This window comes from Sceloporus occidentalis, unplaced genomic scaffold, assembly GCF_023333645.1.
Source record: "Sceloporus occidentalis isolate IW3139 unplaced genomic scaffold, rSceOcc1.0.p SCAF_2, whole genome shotgun sequence".
Lineage (NCBI taxonomy): Eukaryota > Metazoa > Chordata > Lepidosauria > Squamata > Phrynosomatidae > Sceloporus > Sceloporus occidentalis.
The window spans coordinates 53,530,895-53,551,118 of NW_028316982.1; the positions used below are offsets into that span (position 1 = coordinate 53,530,895).

At 40.4% G+C, this 20,224-nt stretch overlaps 1 protein-coding gene across 1 annotated transcript in view; it reads right to left on the minus strand.

The window, feature by feature from the left end:
- Positions 1-13,976, minus strand: part of TSPEAR (thrombospondin type laminin G domain and EAR repeats) — a 59,577-nt gene extending 45,601 nt beyond the window's left edge. Inside the window, exon 1 of the mRNA XM_089509401.1 lies at positions 13,883-13,976. Coding sequence (XP_089365527.1) covers positions 13,883-13,976 — 94 coding nt within the window. The remainder of the gene's footprint in view (positions 1-13,882) is intronic.
- Between the last annotated feature and the right edge of the window lie 6,248 nt (positions 13,977-20,224).

The window sequence follows — 20,224 nt, forward strand, 5'->3', positions numbered from 1 at the left end:
CTCCCAGGAGTGAGTATAAAAAGAGGGGCAGAGCAGTGAGTTAGTTCAGGTTGATGTTTTAGTGTCCTGAGGGGTGAGGAGCCATTGAGGCTAGCAGAGGCTGCTGTGAGGGGCAGTTAGGAAGGGTTCTAGGTATTCAAGATAGGGAGGAGGAGTCTCCTTAATTAAATTGTTGTAGTGTCCTGCAGGAGACATAGTGTTTGGTGACTAGTGGAGACACAAGTAACCAGAAGGGTTATAAGATGCAAAAGTTTAATAAAGTTCTGTGATAATGTAGGGGCTGTATAGACCCACTTGACGTGCCGGTGTGGGAATGGCATGGGGGCATGGCGTTTGGAGAACACATGGCCTGATGCCACCCCCACATCAGTATCACGGTGCCCATCAGACTGCATGGTGCTGGCATCTAAAGAGAGTTGTAGTGCAGGAGACACAAAAGATAGTCCTAGGTTTAAGTCTCACAGTGAAGGATTGTTGAGATTGTGGCTCTCATCATGACAGGTGCAAATAAGCTATTTTTGCATTCTGCTTGATATGTACAGTATTATATCTTTGAAACAATTTCCATCTCTCTTACCCAACTGAAATCCTGTGTCAAATTATATATTTTGAGCTTTTTTGTGGGTTTTTCGGGCTATGCGGCCATGTTCCAGAGCATGGAACATGGCCACATAGCCCGAAAAACCCACAAAAAACTATGGATGCCAGCCATTAAAGCCTTCAACTTTACATATTTTGAGCTTCTTTGTAATACTTTCCATTGGCTTGTCATAATTTGTTTGATGCTGCCCTTATCTTTTAAATGATCCTTTGCATCCTTAGTAGAGTTCCCAGGTGAAATAAGAGACAGGGCTCCTGTGCTTTTAATGATGATGTAGAATGGTCTTGTTCATGTCCATTAAAGAGGCAGCAGTCATGTCCCTTATTTCAGGTGACAATTCTAATCCTGAGCAAACTGTACTAGTCTGCATCCCTCAACACCAGCCTTTGTAGATGTTTTTCATTCCCTCACCCTCCCACCCCAAGTAATATGTTACAAAGCTTATAGTCTTGTTCATTATAACATGTATTTCTAAGTGCCAGTTTATACAGGGAAAGCTATAATACATTTCTGTTGCTGCTTCAACATACGAACAAATGTATTCCTTCTAATCTATTGGGATTTTCCCAATATGGGCTCTTTTCTTTCTTTCCCCCACAGAAGAAAAAAAGCAAACCAGCTTTCCATTGGGTTTTATTTGATCATTCCAGTTTGCTGTATTTTGTCCGCATGTCATTTGTTTTAATTATCTTAAACCAGAACCTCTGAATGGGAGGAGGAAAATCTAAATCAACTGAATAACATGATTGTTGGAAAGTTGGATCCCTGCACGTGTTATTCCTTCTCATCTAGTGTCTTTACACACTACACATTTACAGCACTACCACAGTTCCATCCTAAGGAATCCTGGGAGTTACAATTAAGGGAGGAGTATTTATAGTTCTTGGCCACAGGATCCTGGAGCCACTTCAAACTACAAGCCCAGAATTTTATAGGACATAACCATGGCAGTTAAAGTGGAATGATGGTGCTATAACTGTGCAGTGTGAAAGGTCCTCTGATTAAAAACTGTCTCCTCAATGGAAGGGCTGACTGTGGCAGATGACCAGAAACAGTTTTTGCAATGCAGCCAGCTATGGTTTATGGACAGTTTCCTCAGATATGGAAGGGCAACTCTTTCTCAAACTGATGTAAATGAAAAGCCAAAGCAGCCCTTTTCAGTTTCAACTCTCACATTAAAAGACCTTTTTAATGATTAAAGTCAAGCAGAGATTATGTAGGATCTTATTAATGAACAACAGCTGTCAATACTTGAAAGAATGTCAGCAGCTTATGTTGTGAAGGAGCAGCATAGATACCACCAGAGATATGGGGATGGATACATCACACAGATCAAGAGAATGCCAGGAGCAGCATTTGTGAAAGCTCTCAAGTTACACAAGTATGTAATCACTCTTGGCTGGGAAAGGAACTGATGATGTGACTCTCCACAAGTGCCTTCTGTCCTGGAGCAAGTAAGTAGGAGAAAGCTGGAAGAGTTGACATAGAGATGTTCTGCCACTCCATTAAAATCAAGAGCTGAAATATAACTTGTGTTTTACACAGTCCTTCTCAACCTTCAGATTGTTTGTGTTCAGAAGAGTTTCTGTAATCTGCCTATGTTTAAACAACAATTAGGAGATGACCAAAAGCAAGTACAATTGCACCGCTGTGTTGACAGTTTTTATTTGAAGCAGAGAAATGGGCAGAAACTATTGAGTTTATCACACGGGAAGCATCCCATACAGAAACGGGATTTAAAACCTGGAAAAACTCAAAGGAGACATGCAAAAGCGTGATTGATTTTCAGACACATAGCAACATTAAACCAGCTAGAAAGTAAACAAAATGTGATTCTTTTTACTTTTGGGATTTTCCAGAAGTAAAAAGAATCGCATTTTGTCTACTTTCTAGCTGGGTTAGTTTCGCATTAATGCACTTTAACAGCGACATCATCTGAAAATCAATTGTGCTTTTGCATGTCTTTTCTACTTTCTCTTTGGGTTAATGTTAAGATATTGTCTGATAATAAATCCACTTTTGCTGGGGGGTGCTTCACTTTAAATCCCTTTTTTTGCACGGGATCTCTCCCGTGTGATGAACTTTTCCTTGCCAAACAGACAGAGAACAATAGCTAAACTACAAAGTGTGGAAATATTACTTTTGGGATTATAAATAGTAATTTAATGTTTGCATTACAAATCTCAGAATCTCCCGGCCAGCATGACTAGCGGGCCAATTATATTACAAAAGCTGAGATCCTACCTACACCTATGTATAGCTCCACATATGTAGTTCATCCTTCCACTACTTTGCCACTATCACACCCTTGCTGCTGTAGTTCATGGAAGGAGTGAACAGAAGGGATTAGCAATTCATACCACAGAGAAGCAGATGGACTCAGGCTAGTCCTAGGATTAGCACTGCAGAAACAATGCAGTTTGACCTCACTTTAACTGTCATGGCTCAATGCTATGGGGTTCTGGGAATTGTAGTTTGTGAGATATTCTCTATTAGAGAGGTCTGGTGCCACAGCAAACTGTAATTCCGAGAATTCCATAGCATTAAGATATGGCAGTTAAACTGGTATCAAACTGGATTATTTTTGCAGTGCGGGTACAGCCTCATTTTGGTTGTGGAAGAGGAAGAAATTAGGATGCATTGTCAAAGGGAAAGCACTTGCCTTTTCCTTCCTCAAGGAGTCCAGAGCAGCCAGATCTTCACGAAGTGCCTCCCTCTTCCTCTCCCTCCCTACCAATAGGAAACATCAGCAGCAACCCCTCTTGGGATTTGACAATGCTGTACAGTGGGAGGGTTTTGCACAGAAAGCAATAGGAAAAGAATAGCCTTTGGTAACCTATCTAAAACAGTTGCTTATACATGTGTGAGTTAAGCATGGACCAATCACAAATTGGATGCCAGCCATTCTGCAGGAAAGGTACTTTTTTTGGCTATAAATGCAAATTCCCCAACCATGATGACCAGTGGCCACACTCACTCTCTCCAGCCTCTCAGTGCTGTTAATCATTTTACAGCACAATCTCCACTTTGATGTTTATAAATCTTTATAAACCAAGTCATGTTACCAATTATTTATCATGAATAACCTACATGATATTAAACACTGTAGTTTGTATTCTTTATCATAAGAGCTTACATGCATCCCCAGAGGTAATTTTTTTTTATCACTTCAGGTGAGATGACACCTGATGATAACTAAGGATTTGGATTTTCTGTATCTTCAAGACACACACTACCATTATGCATTTTATGCTCCTAAGCCTTTCTCCCTTCCTAATTTGTGAGTTTATAAGATGTACTGATGATTATACACCTTTATAATAAAATGATTATGAGCATTTGAACAAACCCAGAGAGAAACAAGGCTCCACTGGTTCATACAGATGAAATGCATGGGACCCATCAGATTAATGAAAATGTTTGTTTTTCATATTGCCATAATAGTTCAAATAAAGCTGCATTAGCAATGGTAGGTCTGGGTGGGACATGCTCTTCTTTGTGTCATTCATGAATGTATTCAGAAAGATAGTAGCTTGTATTGTGTAATACAAAACCTGCAGGTCTCATTTCAACATCAGGTGGGCACTGTTGTGCAACAAATCAATGCAGTGGTTTGATTTGGCACCTCTAAAAGATAATGGCTGAAGCACCTGCCAGGTTTACTGGGAGGGGTACTTCATGGCTCTGAGCACCCTGGAGAGGATCAGAGATTGGCACTGTCAGTACATGCAAAACATCCAGACCTTGCCAGATATCTATCAGCCTTCTTGTTCCCTGGCTGGCATGTACACTAGGTCTTAAGAGACAAAGGCAGGCCTCCAAGACGTTATTCTTTTGATCAACTCAGATTTAAGGCTAGTCGGATGAGTTCTCCTGTTTCATGTGTTCCAGTTTAATTTAAAAAAAAAAAAAAAAAAGAATCACCCTGCATCACACCAATGGAGTGTAAATAATACAGTGAGCCCGCACCATACGCAGGCTCATTATAGGTGGCTTCCAGCTTACACTTTGATCCCATCAACTTTCTGCCTCACCCTTTCGAATGATTGTTTTAGATTTGTATATTGTATATTGTTTTATTGGTTTTATCTATTTTATGATGTGTTTGTAACTGATTTTAAATTTTGTGTACACCACTTTGATCTTCTGGAAAAGTGGTATAAAAATAAAATTATTTATTATTATTATTATTATTATTATTATTATTATTACACAGAAGCCACCAGGAGAACAGGAGAATGGTGCGTGCGCCCATATCTAATGGGGCTCGAGCATACATGCTTTTTGCCTTATGTGGGGGGATCCAGAACGGATCCACCGGGTAAAGCAAGGGTGGACTGTGATAATAATAATAATAATAATAAATGTATTTATATCCTGCCCCATCTGCACTCAGTCAATCGGGGAAGCTTGCAGCATTAAAAATTATACAAGTCATATCCCCCAACCCTCCCTCCCTTAAAATAGACATTTTACACTTTAAAACATGTTAAAAGATAAAATAACAATTTAAACAATAGATAAAACAAACAAACAACAATAGAACAGCAAACGGGATCAATTCATTACTTTCTCTCTTTGGTGGCTGGGCATCTATTCAGGAAAGGCCTGCTGGAAGAGATCCGTCTTAACAGCTTTTTATAAGCTGTCTAAGGTGATTATATGATGGTTCTCATAAAGCTCTACCAAAAGTAACTGCATGCTCTTCTTCCCTCCCTGACCTCTCCTAGTGCTGGTGTACCTCCCCACGGCCATTCAATGGCAAGGAGATAATGAGGAGATGGCAGCAGGGCCGTGCTTCATAACCCAATTGTAAGATGACAACACCATCCTCCCAGACTCCAAAAGAAGGATGCTTTTGTTAACATGTGACCACCACTGAAAGACAGCTGCTTGCTTTCTGGCCACCCCCACTATTCCTTTGTCATTGAATGGCCAAGGGGAGCCATCAGGAGAGGTAAGGTAAGGACTCAGGGTCAGCATGGTCCTGCAGCTGTTGTAAGAGATTTGCCTATATTTACTGTAACTTCAGAGAGATTCTGGATTTATCACGGTTCCAGGGATTTGGAATATCACATCAAAGACGCAAGTCCATCATTCAAAAGGATAACATATAGCTGAGATCCTCCACTGTATTTGGGGAGCAGAATTCTTTTCCAGGGTATTTAAGAGAAGCAGTGGAGGTTGCTTTGCTTCTTCTTCCAGTGCAGAACAGCAGTTGGTGTGTGTATGTATGTATATGCCAGGTGCCTATTTCCCCAACTACAGATCAGCATAGCCAACAAGCAGACAGGGAGAAAAAGCAATGCCAAGCAACCCTTAGCTGTTTTGCACACAGGATAGGGTCATGTGCAAGAAGATAATAGTAACAGAATAGAATAGAACATATACAATAAAAAATGAACGATAAAACACAACACTATAAAATGCTAAAACACTAAAATAATATACTAATATGCTAAAAACAAATACAAACAAAATCCTCATCAGTTGCTACCCATCTTGGCCATCTTAGGCACACTCAGCCACTTAATCCAACGAATCAAAGAGGAAGGTCTTCAACCCTTTATGAAAGCGGATATGATCCTCCTTCAGCTAGAGGCGCAAAGGAAGATTGTTGCACAAACGTAGAGCTAGATCTTTGCAGCCTTGACAGAGCTGTATGTGTTGGTGGAACCACTAATAATCCTTTGTCGGAAGATATTAAAATCTTAAATTTCTAGATAGTACATACCATGCTAGCCAGGGGAAGTTAAACTTCAGGGCTTTAAATACTAGGATCAAAAGCTTACTGGATACCTTACCAGTGTAAGGTCTAGAAACCATACGATGGGTGAAAAACACCAACATATGTTACCAACAGGATTCCTGCCATAGATAGCAGCATAGCTCAGTATTGTTTTAGCACAGTATTATGTTTTGGGGAAAGGATTTCCTACTAGTTTTAGTATTTGCCATTGTTGTGTGCCTTCACACAACATATTAGCACATTAGAATATTATTTACAGCAACCATAAGTCTATCATGTTTTCTCGATCATGCTTTTTCCCACTAAATAATAATTTTGTGCATGAAACAAAGTTTGTGTACACTAAACCATCATAAAACAAAGCTGTCACAGTCTCAGCCAACCAAGAAAAAAATTTGGGGCTTTGAAATATTTCAGATTTCAGAATTCCAGATAAGGGAGACCTGCAATTCTACTCCAGTTGTGGGAGCAGGGATGGTGGGGAAAAACATTCCTACCTTTAAAGTTACAATTCAAAAATAATCCCCACTCAAAATGGTCATGTCCTGCCAATAGTGACAGAGATGATTGGCAGCATATTTTCTTACTGGAATTAGTTTTTGATTTGTTGTTGTGTGCCTTTGAGTCATTTCCGACTCACAGAAACTCTAAAGTGGACCTACCATGGGGTTTTCTTGGCAAGATTTGTCAGAGGGAGTTTGACACTGCCTTGCTCTGAGGTTAAGAGTGAGTGACTTGTCCAAGGTCAGCCAGTGGATTTCCATGGCTGAACGAGGATTCAGACCTTGATCTCCCAGAGTGCAAATTCAACACACAAACCACTACACCACCCTCACTCTCAAGAGTTTGAAATTTAAGCTTAAAACAGGGCAAATTACAAATTATTGAAATGGTGCTTTGTTTTTCAGCAAGTAAAGGAAAAAATAAATGTGAACACTTGAAAGGGTTATTTCAGTTCTTTAATTATATAATATAGATATCATCAGTAGTCCCAAATCTTGGGACCCTGTGGGTATGCTTAGAGAAATGCAGAACTGATTAGCACTGAAGAGAAATGCAGAAGATAAAAAGAAGTGTTAGATGAGGCTTTTATCATATCACACCATCCCCTGGCCTCCTGCACTGAATTTTATGGGGCATTCCAATGCATCATCCTCCATTCAGAATCCTCCCTAGTTTTACACTTGTTATTTGATTGTTTTTTCTTGCTAGGGAAAATCCACTGGAGAGAAAAAGGCAGATTAGCAGTGTAATGTTTTTGACCGAAAACCTTGCCAATACTGGGAATAATCAGAATGTGTTGGACCTTTCTAGTGCTATTCAGCTGCACTGTGATTTCTCCTAGGATCATCCAGAAACAGAGTGCCTGCAGTGATCAGTATGCATTGGTGCCACAAGACAATTGGCATTTGCAAATTTCTTTTCTGTATATCTAGATGCAATTATGTTGTTGTGTGTCTTTGAGTTGTTTCCAATTTATTTATGGCAATCCTATGGTGAACCTATCATGGGGTCTTCTGGGACTGAGAGTGTGTGACTTGACCAAAGTCACCCAATGGGCTTCCACGGCTGAGCGGGAAATCAGACTCTGATCTCCAGAGTCATAGTCCAATGCTCAAATTACTAATTGGCTTTCAGATATTTACAGATAATTACTTACAGATGTAATTATACTTACAGACAAACCTGTGTTCATTTATTATCATAGCTACATCTTTGTAATTCACATTTGAAATCTGGATATCATTTCTATTTATACCTACAATTTACAGTGATTCTTCACATCAGCCTTGCATGGCAAAGGTTAAAATTACAACCCTGAAAAACTGACAGTCAGGTAGAATTGTTCTGCCACACACACACACCTCAGTACTCAATACATAAGAGTAATTGTTTGAATTGGCAACAAGCATAAGTAGTTTATGTAATAGCCAGCTGCAGTCTCCAGCCCTTCTTCCTGGACTAGAAAATCATTTTATTATTATTATTATTATTATTATTATTTATAAAACATTTTATTTACATAAAGTTAAAAAATAAGTTTCCATTTCACCATGTTAGAGATAAATACCCTTTCATGGTTTCAGAGAATACATTGTAAAATTATAGAAAATCATTTATTTTCTGCATTTTTATGCATACCTGCAAAGAGAGGGTCAAATGTTCTGGTGTTTTTAATAGGATTCTGGTGTTTTTAATAGCCCCATGTTAGGATAAATATTTGAATAGAGTTTAGAAGTTGGGGCTGTATTAAATGTCAAAATATTGTGGTACAGAAGGCACATTATTTTAAAAATAAATGTAAACATCAATTGTAGAAAATAATATGCAGGGTCTACACATGGTTGTGTACATTGGAACGCCATTATTACCACAGCTTCTCAACATTTGTATCCCACTTATTAACAATGGGAAGGAGAAAGATTGCAGAATTATTATTTGTGATTAATTATTCATGGGTAACACATTAACATCTTGTATTCTGTGAAGGAGTTTTGTAATGTATGATGCAGCATTACCTCCAAAGAACTGTATGTCAGTTCTCTGAGACTGTGGTGGGAAAAAATACAGAATGAAAAAGAAGGGTAGGCAGCCTCCAATTGATCAAAGAAGCAGAATTTGGCAAACTCTAAGCAAGTTTTAAAAAGAAATCATCAATCCAATTAGACCCATTTTGGCAGGTGTCTTTGGTACTAGTAACATGTGTGAGGTCCTCTGTACCAAAAAAGTGATTCTTCTAAAGTACTTTGATTGATATAATCCACATCCACTTTCCCACTCTTTTAGGAGGCTGGTTTCAGCAATTTCATAGATCTGCACTAGGGATCTTCTAAAGTTTTATTTTTTAAAAACTTGGGCTATGTCTCCTGGGGTGGTCCTAAGGTCTGAAGAACAAATTTTTTCCTACCTCATTTTTTTTTAATTCTTAGAGTGCTTTAATGTAAAAGTAGCATTTCACAGATGTGCCAATGCACTTACCTCTAAAAAAATTGCCACAGCCTATTAGTTAGTCCCAACTAGAGCAGATCTATTGCATCAGTTGTTAAATGGCGAGTAAACATTTGTGCAATTTCCACTGACTTGATGAGTCTCTCCTAATTAGGAGTACAGTACCAACAAAATTCAGGCCATTATTTATTAAAAAGATAAAAGAGAGAAAGATACTTTTTTTTCTTCTAATATGTCTCTGAATTTAGAAAAAATCTCAAGAATAGGGATAAATATAGAAAAAAAATTCAAGAGTGGAAATAAAATTGTGAAGATGTTTCTGGGACAACAAAAATGTCATTTGGAGACACACACACACACACACAGGAATTACATGCAAGAAAAACTCAACTGCCTAACACATTTGCCGCATTTGGAGGAGCCCATATATAGTTCATGCCTTCATTGACCAAATTAGACTTTGAAGCTGAATTCTGGGCTGAAAGAACCCACATAGAACTCTTTTTCCGTGGGTGGATCACTACTGTCTGTGTGGCACAAAGCTACACTTAAAGATTCTGCTCACCCATGGCTGGGCAAAGCACAGGGCTGCCTGTCCCCAAATTGCCTGGTATTTGATTCCATGAAAATCAATAGAACTAAAAAAAGAAAGTATTTCTCTGATCACCTCATCATTAACAGGTCAAAGCTTTTGCTGCTTTCAGAGTTACTGATTTGGAAATGCTATTATTATTATTATTCCACATTTCCCACAAAATTGGGACTCAAAACAGCATATAATTTAAAAGACTAGAGTACAATTAAAAACATACAAAAGTAAGTATGAAAATAGAATTAACCTGTTCCACTATATCACTCATTAAAAGAATAAAATTAAGTTTAAAAAGATAAAAGCACATAAAAACAATGCAATTAAAACAGTGCAACATCCTCATCCCGTTTTTTAAAGGCTTTCTATTTTAAAAGCCTATCGGAATAAAAATGTTTTAGCCTGCCCATTGAAGGACGAAAAGAAAGGGGGGCATTTTGATCTCCCTGGATAGGGAGTTCCAGAGTTAAGGGGCAGCCACTGAGAAGACCCTCTCACAGCCCCACCAACTGTGCATTTGATGGTCATGGGACTGAGAAAAAGGCCTCTCCTCTCAGAGACCGAGGTGGCTCGTACAGGGAGATACGGTCTGCCAAATAGCCTGGAACTGCACCGGCTTTGTAGGTTATAACCAGCACTTTGAATTGTGCCCAGAAACAAACTGGCACACTTAAGGAGGAGGCTTTCCCTCGCCGCTTGACCTCCGCTCCCTGCCGCGATCTCGAGGGAAAATTTTGTCCTACATTTTTTCCAGTTTGGAGGTCCGGCAGTATGGCAACCCTAGTTATGCTGGAAAGGCAGCAAAGAAATTACACAGACTTTTAGCATAACTGAAAAATCAGCACTTCTTAGGGCTTTTCTATTTCCAGTTCCATGTAAGATGTAGAGAAACCTTGTACAGAAGAGAGTGTACAGACAAAATGCAAAAGGTCACTGTATTTGTTGTGATGGAAGTTAATGGGTTATATACAGTGCTATCATTCAGCCATTGCAAACCTACTACTGCTTGCTGAACAGTTTTTATCTTTGCTAAGGCATCATAACAGACAGTGTGATGTGGTTAGACAGATGTGAAGTAATGGAGTCGCTATAGGAAACCAGGTTTCGAATCCCCACTCAGCCATGGAAACCCATTGGGTGACCTTCGGCAAGTCACATTCTCTTAGCCTAATAGGAAAGCAATGGCAAGCCCCCCAAATGCTACAATAGGTTCAACTAAGTGAAAAACAACTTGAAAGCACAAACAAATATCAGATTCGATACTTAGATTCTGCTTATTTTGTAGGTTGTCAAACAAGAGCTTTCACAGATCAGTGAAACTTCATCCCACTAGTTCGTTCCATTAGTGAAACAATACTAATTCTTGTACTTCCCATTCTAGTATTATTCCAGATACAATCTAATGTTCTTTCAGATTATGAGAAGACTTCTGAGAACATTGCTTGTTTTTTCACAGTTGTTAAGTGTTCTCTAATAATTTAATTGAGATCAAGTTTACATACAGCTCAATGTTATACTATGTTTATTCAGAAGTAGGTCCTACTGTGTTCAGCTGGATTTTCTTCTTGGTCCCTGAGCCTAAGGATTGTAACCTTAAAACTGCACAAAATGTAATTTGATGATAACTTCCTCCAGTGTTAAGGAAAACCATTTTGATTCTCCCCTTCCTCCAATTTATTTTCCTCCAAGTTATTCCTGTGCCTGTTCCTTGCGATGCTGAATCTAGCCATGATGAGACTTGCCTTAGTTACATCCTATTTGGACTACTATAATACACTTTACTTGGGATTGCCTTTGAAGAGTGTTTGGAAACTTCAGCTGGTCCAAAGAGTTGCAGCCAGATGGTTAACTGAGACAGGTTGCAGAGACCACACAATGCCCCTGTTGATTTGGCTCCACTGGCTTAAGGAGGCTTTCCCTCCCCCCCCCTGGGCCTCGCCTTGTTCCTGGCCCCCACAGGGACCAGGAAGGAAGCGAGGAGACCGCCGGCCATCGCCGGGGCTTCGCCTCCTTCCTGGCCCCTGCAGGGACCAGGAAGGAGGCTGCAGGGAGGTGGGGAGGTTGGCGCGGCTGCGCCCAAGAGGCACCGCCTCCCTGCAGCCTCCTCCACCCCAGGCCTCGCTGCGCTCCTCTTCCTCTGTGCGGCCATGCGCGGTGGAGGAGGAGGAGGGCAGCGAGGCCCCGAGGGTTGCCTAGCAACCCCGCTGCAACCGGGCTTTTCCCGGTTTTTGACGGCACCCATGCCGGGACTAAGCATAACTGAGTCACCAAGCAAGTGAAATTACACCCATTTTCACTTCTTTGCTCTCAGAGCAATAAAGTTATACAACACCAAACAAAGATATATAACAGCAGTTATCAATGGCATTTTATTTTCCTTCAACACAGATATGCTGATGAAGAGGCAAGGTATTGCTCAAAGCTTGCAGATAACTCCCCCTTTTTACATTCCATATCATTCAGGGGAGTGGAATGATTTTTTGGAGTCAGTGTATATGTTCAGTTGACTATGCCTGGAACCTAGCAAGTTAAACATGGATTCAGATTTAGAGGGCACATGCATCAAAAGCAGGGGTAGGCAAAGTGTAGCCATCCAGATGTTCCCAGACTGCAACTGCCAGCATTCCTCATCATTAGCTTTGCTTGCTAAGACCTATGGGAATGGCAATCCAATATCTGGAGGGATACTTATTATTATTATTATTATTAACATTTATTTATAGAGCACTTTATAGAATGTAAAATTTGCACAGCACTTTACATAGTAGGAATCAAAATACAATAAAATAACAATAGATAATGAAAAACCTGCCACACAGCATACTATCAAAAACATCAACATACAAAATTACAACATCTCTAAAATAATACAAGTATACAATGAACACATAAGCAGATTAACAACCAATACTACTTTTTGTCCAGTCTTGCTTTAGAGTGAATCAGAAAGGAGACAATCCATTCCACACCCTTCCATTAATGAACCTTAGGTTTTCCATTGATATGCCCCAGTGTCAGATAGAAAAGAAATTCACTGCATTCAGAATTCCCTATGAAAACATCAGTTTTGTACCTCCTGAGACTAACAGTGAGATGACAGATGGCATTCCTCAGACCAGGAACAAATTGGGGCATGATGTCCATATAACTCTGCTTGTATGTTTTATAAGACTGTGTAAGGAAAGCCAGCATGGCGTAATGTTTTGAGCGTTGGACTACGACTCTAGAGACCAGAGTTCAATTCCCTGCTTGGCCATGAAACATACTTGGTGACCTTGAGCAAGTCACATGTTCTCAACCTCAGGGGAAGTCAATGGCAAACCATCTACGAATAAATCTTGCCAAGAAACCCCCATGATAGGTTGGCCTTAAATCTGCCAAAAATTAGAAACTACTTGAAGGCATGCAGCAGCAGCAGCAACAACAAGAAGGAATTATCCAATACCTCTTTATATAAGGAGGCATCCAATAACTCTGTGTGCACGTGGTTTCCTCCATGTTCCCAGTGGCCCAGGGGTCCAGCTTAACATTGCATTCCAGTGACCAAGCACAGCTCCAAATACCCCTTACTACCAAGATGGTCACTGCTTTTGGCCAGATACTGGAATTGCTCATTTCACTGCCATGCTTGCTGCTTCCATCTCTCAACTTGTTTATGAGCCTACAATCCTACGTAAGTATACGAGTGGACCTTTCTGATCTGCTGATAGAACTTGGCCTCACAAATATATACATGTTTTCCAGGTTTACAGTGTACTTGGTGGGTGTACACAAAACCAGGCATGAGTACAATTAGGAAAGATGCATAGAGAAAGTGTAAATTTTGAAATAAAATAGGCACAAAATGCAAACAAATTTCCTTACAAGGAAAGGGAGGGGGAAAGTCTCACAACCGGAAACAGATCTCAGCCAGAAAGAGAATGTTGACAGGATTCTGAGAGAGGGCAATGAGATTATGACACACAGATTTTATTCCCCTACCCATAGTTCTTACCTGTGCAGTGTTCCCATGACTTCCCTCCTCTGCCTAAGGACTGTTCGATTCCCAAGTGCAGAAGCACAGCCCAAACCAGAAGCAGAGCAGACATCAGGGAACTTGGTCACCAGGTCCATGCAGAAGAACCCTCTTGGTCGTCATCTAACTTCCTCATCCTAAACCTCTCCTCAAGGATTGGTCCAGATGCCAAAGGCTTTACAAAAATGCCTTGGTGGGGAAGAAAGGCATGTGATCAGTGAGCTTGCCCTGCTTCTCCTAGTGATGAAGATCAGGGTTGGTCACCACAAATCAATCTCTCCTCCCTTTCCTTCTCACCCTAACCTATTCCTCCTGATGTCACCCTGCAAAATCAGCAGTTCCTGGCTCAGCCTGTTGCTGTTAGGATACTACTAGGTAAGAGCCATCTTCCATAAATGGAGAAGTACAAATGTAAATGATAGAACACAGAAGCAGGAAGCTTCCCCTCAGATGGCAGCTGCTAGGTTGCTGAAATGTCCCATTGGAAAAAGACCTCCTTCCAGCTACAAATTTTGCAACAGCAGTGGAGCAGTTTTCAAACATTTAAATGGAAACTAGCCTGGAAAAAAAGGAAAGGGGAAAGAGGAGGAGTTCTACTGCCTTGGGGAGCTTTTCATCTTTTGCCCAGCCCTCTTGAGGTTAGGTTTTCAATAATGTTTAAGCAAAGGAATTTCCCTCTCCAGCAGAGTCAGTGCTCAGAGGGGATGGCAGACGGAAAGGAGGAGGAACACATCACCAGCTCTGTGTGCACCTGAATCCCTCATATCTACCCTAATGCTGCAAGCCTGGATTAAGAGTTAAGCATACGTGTATGTAGATACGTCTTGTCTTCCCAGATGTATAATTATCTCCCCCTCCCAGTCCCATTCTGGAAAAAAAAGAATGTTAAAATAATTAAATACCACTTCAAGGCAGAAGCATTGTTGCAATTGCAGGGAAGCACTGCCTGTCTAAACCTTAGTACAAGTTAATTGCATAGTATTGTACTTATAATGCTCAGAAAACCAAGAGAAACAGATACTAGTTTTAACAGAGTGATTTACTTCAAGGTCAGGCTAGTTGTGAACTTCCCCATAGCAAAGCAGTGGTTGTATGTGCCAAAGATGCTAGCGGGTGGCCAGGAATAATGGCCTTGTGAGAAAAAGCTAGAAAACATATGGTTTTCAAAGCTCATTAAAATGAAAATATTAGAAGCTCATTAAAATGAAAACATTTGAATGAGACCCAGAAATGCAAAGTCTCTTTATAGTAGCACCCTACAATTATTGTCACCACAAAAACATGGATGTTCTTCTTGGACAATGGAGTTTTTCTGTGAGCCCTGTTTCCCTAAAGAAAAAAAATGGTTTCAAAAATGTTTAAAAAACAGGTGCCCAGGTAGTGAAACCAAGAGAATGTCTGACCATGTATGTTGACAGCGAGCCTTATCGCATGTCGAAAGCAAGCCGAAACCTACTGAGGAGTTTTGACAGAAGAAACTTCAGTGCTGAAGATGGAGCTGGTTTACATGGCCTGCACTACAATGTGCTGTTGACAGCTGTTCCTGTCAAAAAATTATTTTGCAATGTGTTCTTTGTTTGGTCCATGATCACAGAACTGAACTAGCTGAAATGAAACTAAAAAAGAAATAGAGATGCTGAGTTCTTCATGTCACTGATGGCAGGTACATCTTTCTTTTTCATGTGCTCATCCTATTCCAGTATGAAACAGTGCAATAGGAAGCTGTGGGAGATAGCAAGGGAACTTTTCTCTTTTCCTAAACCTCTCCTCTCAGTCTTGCTATAATTGCTTTTCTGTCTTCCTGGCTCATTTCCTAGCATCAGAACAGGAGAAGAAAGAAGTCACCAGAGAAACCAGATGCAGGGCAATAAGATGCAGAAGGAAGTTTGATTCAAATACTTCTCACAGTTCTTCCTTTTATTAAGAAGACATGTCCCACTTTATTTGTGGAAATAAAATAGACTCAGAATTTGCTCAGAGTGTCATGGTTAAGTAGCCCAAACTAGAGAAAACCCTGTGAATCAATGTGGATTTATATAAGCGCTGATTCACAATGGAAGTTTGTTTAGTAATCCTAAGAATAAATCTTTTGCACCTGGCTCTCGCTGGTAGATCTACTGATTCCAGAAAGACCTATGATGGAAATGAAAAGCCTGTTGTCTGCTCATTCCTGCTTTAAATTCTGTGTGAGTACCAAACATCTAACTGGCATGACTTTTCTCACACTATATAATCACATGAAAGGCTGCAGTGGTCATGGAGCTTGTAGACTCACAGGAATCCCAGGGTATGGGAAAGGGGGACAAAAAGGCCATCTCTCCACCAGTAAATCATGTGGCTCGTGTAGTAGGAATTTCATCCACACACCCACACACCAGAAGGGCCCTAAATGCCACTCCAAAGAGCCTTGCAGGCTGGTCTCTTGCCTTGGAAAATGTTGTAGCCAGACAACAGGTCAGACTGGCTCTCCAAATCAGGGAATGAGTGAGTACTTGAAAGGTGTAGCAGCAGCAGAAAAACAGCTGGTGTGGAGCTTTCTGGAGCTGACCAGGACCTAAATTCCTCACTCTGAGTCAGTCACAGCTTATGGACCAAGTAGTTGTGGGGAGGTACTGCCTTGCTCAGTCCATGATCCATCTGTGCTCCAAGGCAGGGGTGGGCAATTGTCATGTTTCTAAGCCCTAGAGGCCAGTTTTCTGCCCCTGGAATTTTCTGGCATTGCCAGTGCTGTTGAACAGGCCAAAAACAAAAATCCAGAAGTGACCAATATTTTAAATATATTGATTTTTTTTTTTAAATCATTATACAGTGAAGGGGTAGTCTAAGCACTTGGGTCACAAAAATAGGCTTGGGGTCACATGTAGCTCCAGAAGCATATTTAGTCCATTTGTGCTCTAAGGGGTCATCAGAAGAAGACATCATGGTTGAGTCATCCTGGCAAAGAACCTATGTTGCAGCAGCACAGTCTCCTTGGGAATCCTAGTCATACTGCCTGGCTCTGAGGAAAGACACTGTGAAGGAAGTTGCTTTGGCAAGGTTGTGTAAAGCCTACCAATCACAGCCTTCAAAATGCAAGAAAAGGTATCATATCTGAGGCCTGTCTGTTAAATAGTCAGATAGGCAAAAAGAGAGGTCAGGGCTAGGAATAGAGAAGATTGCAATAGGGGCTTTGGTTTGACAGAGAGACTGTAGAAAGAGGGCAGTACTTCTTTCTTTTAGCTAAAGTGTAATACTATGTTGTGTAAATACCAGATATTTTACTTACTTGTTATACAGTAAATCTTTACTATTTTATTTTCTGCATTTCCAGCTAGATATATTATCATTAGAATTAATTAGTGGAACTGGTCACATCTTACCAAACTGATTATTATTATCTGCTTTCAAGTCATTTCTGACTTATGGTGACCTATCATGGGGTTTTCTTGTGAAGATTTCAGAAGAGGTTTGCCATTGCCTTTCCCTGTGGCTGAGAGCATGTGACTTGCCCAAGGTCACACAGTGGGTTTCATGACCAAATGGGGAATCAAACCCTAGTCTCCCTACACTAAACACATCAAGAATAATGGTTACTTTGGGGGCAAGGGAGGGAGAGATATTAAAAGGAGAAGGGGCAAGGTGAGGGATAGAAATCCCACAGGTTGGAACTGGAAGGCCAGCCTGGAGCAAGGTCCATCATAGACTACTTAGGAGGAGGCACTTGGTTTCCAAGAACCAGGCATCCTGGCGTTCAATCACACTACAAACTTATAGTGTTATGATTCCATTTTAGCTGGATGGTTCTTTCCTATGGAATCCTGGGGTTTTCAGTGCAAGGGGGGCATTTAAAATTCTCAGCCAGAGATTTCCAGTGCTCCCATACTACAAATCTCAAGATTAAATAGAACAGAACCATAATAATTAAACTGGAATCATAGCACTACAATTGTATCGTGTGAATGGATCCCTGGTCAGCTCCATGGACAGCAATTCTGGCTGCTTTGTGTAGTTGATGCTCTTCACAGAAAGCAATAATCATGGCAGAGCCCCCACCCCAAATAGCAAGAGAGCTTGGAGATGGGAGGTTGCATCCATGGAAGCAAGTCAGTGACATGAAACTTTGAAAGAAATCCAAGTTGGGTCTTCTCTGTGCCTTAAGTTATCTTCTCCTCAAAAGTTAAATCCTGTTTTCACACTGGCCTGAAACAGCATCATATGTAGCAAATCTTCAGGCATCTCAGAATTCATGCTTTCTTACAAACTATGTTATGACGCACAGGCAAATTTTACACATAGAGATGCAACACAGACACAAATGGTAATTATTAATTCATCAGATATTTGTAACTAGGCATCTCTATGGAACAAATCCACAAATCCTTGGATGTGGCTGCAACATGTATTTCAAATTTCAGTTGTGGCTTGGGATTCTGCAGCACTGTCTTTATGCTGGGACAGTGGTTTGCTTGAGAAAAGAGAAGGAAAAATTGAGAAAAAAACCATAGCAGAAGTTTGCAGTGGGTGAGATCTGGAACATAGAGGAGTAGAGGCTTGGACCAGAGAAACATTGTACTTACACAAAAATTAGAGTGGCAATGAAAATGAAAAACTCAGGATAGAGACAGAAAATAACGCACATGGGCAAAACCCCTGGACTCTGGGCTTCAATTAATCAAACTTAGTTGGCAGACATCCTGTGGACATCAAGAAACATTTTTGAAAACAACCCAAACCTCAGATTCCACATTAGGTACAGACTGCTGTATAACAAAGCCTGGAGGCCTCAGACACTCCTGTGGCGTCTTCACCAAAAAGGGAGCCCAGTCTACCACAGCACATTCCTTCCTAGAGATGAGGGAGAAAATGGCCAGCAGGAATATGTTCCCACTAGGAAGGCCATGAGAATCGTACAATACGTCTTTCAGAAATCTATGACTTGGCTGTTCCAGGAGTACCTTAAACCCACAGGAGTACCAAAGACACTACATACCCTTTATCTTCAGAGTCCAACTCAGCTACAAATAATTTGTTCCTAGGGGTGTAGCTACAGATGATAGAGAATGAGAACATGTCCTTCCAAATACAAACTCTGCCATCTCTGTGAATTTTTGCTGTTGTTGTTGTTGTTGTTGTTGTTGTTGTTGTTGTTGTTGTGAGACTTCAAGTCATTTCCAACTTGTGACAATCCTAAGGGCAACCTATCACTGGGTTTTCTTGGCAAGATTTGTTCAGAGGGGTTTTGCCATTGCCTTTATCTGAGACTGAGAGAGTATGACTTGCCCAAGGTCACCCAATGGGTTTTGAACCCTGTCTCTGGAGTTATCATCCAATGCTCAAAGCAGTATGCCAACATTTGCTCTGAAATTTTCTCTGCAATGCTAGAAATTTTGGGAGCAAGTGAGATACTGAAAATCATCCACACCTAGAACTATCATATGTGCTGCATTTGCACCCCTTTGGTAAACTGGATCCTCCTTTTCTTTGGTTTCCTAAACTGAATTTCTAAAGGCTCAAATAAAGTTTTAAGTTATTGCAATGCTACACATTTGGAAACTGAATTAAAATGGGGGCAGAATTCTTGTCTGGAAGTAAAGAAGAATTCTTCTGCCTCCTTCCCCCAGTATCCCTGTTTGTTTCCATTATGTGATGTTGAGGGGAGAGTTAGTAATTTGTTGTTATTACTCATTGTGGTTAGGAGTGGTAAGACAATGACACAAAACTTTTATCATTCATATCAAAATGCCTTTAGAAATTCCTGAAAACATTTTGACAGTATAACTTTAAAATAACTAGAAAATGTGACTCATTACATTTCTACTTCTCACATTACTTTTGAAATGCAATTTTGTTATATCCAGGTTACCAAAAAATAACTTTTTCAGTAATTAAATAAATTTGCAGTAATTATGTCAGTAGAATCACAGAATCATAGAATCATAGAATTGGAAGGGGCCTCATGGCTCAATGCTCAATGCAGGATCACCAGTTAAAGCATCTCCAGCTGGTAGCTGTCCAGGCTCTCTTTGAAGATATTCAGAAAAGGAAAACCCTACCACCTCTGTAGGCAATTGGTTCAACCGCTGTCACTGTCAAGATGTTCCTTCTAATAATGTTCAGTCGAAATCTACTCTCCTGTAACTTCAGATCATTAGACCTGTTCCTACCCTCTGGGGCAGCAGAGAACAGACCTTACCCTTCCTCTCTGTGACAACCTTTGAGATATTTAAGGAGTGGAATTATATCACCCCTCAGTTTTTCTTCATCAAGCTGAACATCTCCTTCAGCCTTTGCTGTTATGTTTTGTTCTACATACCTCTTATCATCTTTGCTGACCTTCTCTGA